Source organism: Geospiza fortis, unplaced genomic scaffold, assembly GCF_000277835.1.
Source record: "Geospiza fortis unplaced genomic scaffold, GeoFor_1.0 scaffold213, whole genome shotgun sequence".
NCBI lineage: Eukaryota > Metazoa > Chordata > Aves > Passeriformes > Thraupidae > Geospiza > Geospiza fortis.
Window position 1 is genome coordinate 1,610,179 of NW_005054399.1, and position 3,803 is coordinate 1,613,981.

General features: G+C 61.3%; 1 protein-coding gene across 1 annotated transcript in view; it reads left to right on the forward strand.

Annotated features, from left to right (window-relative positions):
* Nucleotides 1-1,091: 1,091 nt before the first annotated feature.
* Nucleotides 1,092-3,803, forward strand: part of SLC9A3R2 (SLC9A3 regulator 2) — a 31,278-nt gene continuing 28,566 nt past the window's right edge. The window contains exons 1-2 of the mRNA XM_031061071.1: nucleotides 1,092-1,106; nucleotides 2,929-3,210. Coding sequence (XP_030916931.1) covers nucleotides 1,092-1,106; nucleotides 2,929-3,210 — 297 coding nt within the window. The remainder of the gene's footprint in view (nucleotides 1,107-2,928; nucleotides 3,211-3,803) is intronic.

Genomic DNA, 3,803 nt, shown 5'->3' on the forward strand with positions numbered 1-3,803 from the left:
GTTGATGTTTGTCCTGAGTGCGATTTCAAACCCCTTGAAGGAGGATCCCCATCTTTGATGTGGCTGGGCAGGAAGGAGAGCTGTGTTCCTGTGGTGCCTTGGAAGCCACCAGAGCTCCCTGCTGGCGCTGGGCTGCTGGGGACGGGCGATAGCGGAGCCAGCTGCGCCTTTGAAACGTGCTGGGGCTTCCCAGTAGGTCAAGTGAAATGAGAGGGGGAAATTTCTCTTTCTTCCTTTTTTTCTTTTTTTTTTTTTTTTTTTTTTTTGTTTGTTTGTTTTTGTCTTTGCTGCTGGCGGCAGGATGGAGCGCTGGGACTGGCTGGCTGCTGCAGAGCAGTGATTGGAACAGGGTGTCCCATCCAGGAGCTTGGTGCCCGCTGTAGCTGTGGGAACTGTGAGAGTGCCAGTGGTGGGAGCCCTGCCTGCTCTGGGATCACCGTTTTCCTGCCTCAATGCCACAAGAAGCTCTTCCTTCCCCCAAAAGCACTGATGGGCCGTGGTGAGGGCGATGCCCTGGCGGGTCACACGATGGCTCTGAGCAGCCACCTCACTGTGGCCCTTGCTCTGCTGCTCCTTGCCCAGCCTTGAACAAGTAACACTTCTCCGTGTGCATAGGGGAGCCCGCAGCACACAAGGCCTCGCTGGTTGGGTGTAACTGTGTTTCCAGCTGAAGCTGGCAGCATTTTTGTCTTTGTTCTCCGTTTTTTTTCTTGGCCATGCCCAAGGAGCGAAGGCAGTGCATGCTCTGTCTCAGGCTTGCATCCTGGGCTCCTCGGAACCGGGCAGAGCCGCAGCTCCTGAGCACAGAAATGCTCCTGGTGCCCGGGGAGCAGAGCAGCATGGAGCAGGGCATGGGCACCTCTGTGGGAGCTGCTGCTGCTGCTGGTGGCACCGTGAGTCCTCCCTGGGCGCTGCTGTTTGGCAAGGGTGGCGGGGCCGGCGCTGCCGGGCTGGCGCTGCCGTCGCAGGGGTAAAGTCTGCCTGGGTGGAGCTGCGGAAATGGTGGGGCTGGCTCGGGTGCTGAGGAGATCCCAGATGAGCAGGGCAGGCTGCATTGTCTCCAGAAGCCTGCGGGACTCCAGGCTGGGAGCATGGCTCGCAAGCGGGTACGGTGCTGGGCAGGCGCTCGCCGGGGGCTGCTGCTTTGCCTCCCACCTCTCTGCTCTGTCCCCAGGGAGATCTGCTGCCTTGGGGGGCTCCTCACAGCTCCTTCTGCTCGTCCTGCTCGTGGGGAGGGGGCAAGGGGCTGCTCTGTGCCCCTCTCCATCCCTGCCTGGCTCAGCCCCCGGCACTCGTGGGACCTTTGCTCCATCGCTGCTCTCGCTGTGGGTGTTGGGGGGCTCGGCCATGGGGTGAGCCCAGCACTGCTCCACGCCAGCTTTTGACCCTTTTGTGGACCCTCAGAGTTTCTCTGCAGTCTGTGGGACCCCTGTGATCCCCTGTGCTGCCTGGAGCACCCGAACTGCCGGCTCTGGGGGATGTCCCTGCACAGCCAGCACCTTCCCCGTCCGCGTCTTTGCTGCTGTGCTTTGGCTGTCGCTGCTGCTGCCAGGTCCCCTCTGGAGAAGTGTCCCTGCACAGGCACTGCTGGTGGCAGATGGAAATGGATCTGAACGGGAGCAGATGGATTTTCTGGGCCTGATGGATCAGCACCCTCCAGGCTGGTTACAGGAGGGAGCCCAGATCGCTGCCGTGCAGGCAGGGGCTGCAGTGGATGAGTTGGTTCAGCCCTGGCTGCAGCCTGTACATTTCTTACAGGCTGGTTTTTTTCTTGTTTGCAGATACCAGCTCTGTTGACCTTGAGTGGAGCTCGCAGGGAGTAAATAAATGCTGGTTAATTGCGTATTAGGCTCGTTTGTCGCTCTAACCTTGGTGTGTCTGGCCGCTGTGACCTAGATCAGAGCAGGAGCCCTGCAAGGAGCCCTGGGCTGCTTTTGGGGGGTTCCCAGCACGTCTGGGGTGTTCAGGGCCGCCCCATGGCTGGGGATGGCGGCTGAGCAGCACTGCCAGCAATGCCACCCCTCCTCCTTCTCGGGATGAAGGCCTGTGCAGGGAGGAGGTGCCCTCGGCAGCTGCCAGCAGTCAGTCTGGAGGTGGTTTCCCTGTGGATGTTCTGGGTTTTCCCTGTCTCCATCCCAGCCTGCTCTGGAGGGATTTACCCCCTGCCTGGCTGTGGGATCAGCTCCTCCTGGCTCTCTGCAGTGTCAGTGCCTGTCGGAGCCTCTGCCAGTCCCTGATCCTGCAAAGGAGCCGGGCACAGCAGGACAATGTCCCCATTCAGCCCTGCTGGAGCTGGATCCTGCCAGGGACGGGCTCATCTCCCGCTCCCAGCACTGGCTCCCCTCTTCTCTGCTGGTTCCCAGCACGGGCTGGGGATGGATGCATGGATTGGGCTGTTGGCTTCCTAAATCTACCCCCAGCCTGCACAATGGTGTGGTGGGGACAGTCCAGCACCTGACTGCCCACATTGGTGCTTGGAGCTTTCCTGTGCCCCCTGGCTCGTGCCCTGCCCTGGGTATGGGAGTAGAAAGACACCCTGGATTGAGGAGATGAAGGTGTTTGCTTGGAGGGACAGACTGGACTGTCCCTGCATAGGACAATGCCAGACAGAGGGTTGCTGATGCTAGAGGGGCAGTGCCAGCCTTTGGAAGCTCTTGACTGAGCAGGAGGTCATCCCAGGTAGCTGGGCAGGGTGATCCTGGGTGATGTGAGCAGAGCTGCTGTGTGGCTGCAGGACCTGGGCTGGAAGAGATCCCCAGGGATCTCCCAGAGCTGCGTCCTTGCCCTTTCTGCCCCATCACTGGTAGCTGGGAGCTAAAGCATAACCCTTTACCTAGCCTGGAGCTGCAGCTCTGGGGGGAAGCTGATGGCTCTTGGGTGCTGCTGATGGCCCTTGGGTGCCACCCCTGAATGTCCCCTGGGCTCCAGCTGAGCCGTCCCTGTCGTCCCCAGGTCGTGCAGCGCATCAAGGCCGTGGAGACGGAGACGCGGCTGCTGGTGGTGGACAAGGAGACGGACGAGTACCTGTGCAGCCTGCGGCTCACCTGCACCGAGGACATGGTGCACAACGGCATCCTGCTGGGCTCGGCAGTGCCCCCTGCCAAGGGCCTGCCCAGCGACAACGGCGAGCTCTGGAAGCCGCAGCTGGATCTGAGCGGGGGCAGCCTGCAGAGGCATTCCCACAGCTTCTCCTCGCACGGCAGCAGGAAGGTGAGCGGGGCTGTGGGGAGCGCGTGGGACCCCCTGGGATCTCCTTCCTCCTTGGGCACGGCTTGTCCCATCAGAGAAAACGCTTCTGTGTGTGATTGTCACCCTGGGGAGCTCTGGTGTCCCTGTGGAATCTCTCACTCCAGGCAGCACTGGCTGTTGGGGGCCGTGCATTCCCTTCCCTCCAGTGTCCCCGAGGGTCTCCTGAGCTCCTGGGGGGCTCTGGGAGGCTGCCAGCCCTGGGGACAGTGACCCCACAGTGCCTCAGCCAAGGCTGGTGTCCCAGCCTGGGTCTCAGGCTGCCCAGAGCAGGGCTGTGGCCAAGCTGGAGCTCATGAATGAGCTTCTCTCCCTCCATTCTTAGCCGGAGGGAGGGAACATCTGGGCTGAACGTGTTCGCAGCTTTTTGCTGAAATAGGAAGTTAATTGGCTCTTTTCAAGCGGCCTGGGTCTGGCCTGGGACTCGGCACTAAGTGCCTTTTATTGGTAAACTCCTTTCCAGAAGGGAAGGAATTCGGGGTGGAACAGGTCCTGCTTCCATGGCTGCGGGGCTGGAGCCGGCGCCGGCAGGAGCGGGGCGGATAGCGGGGGGGGGG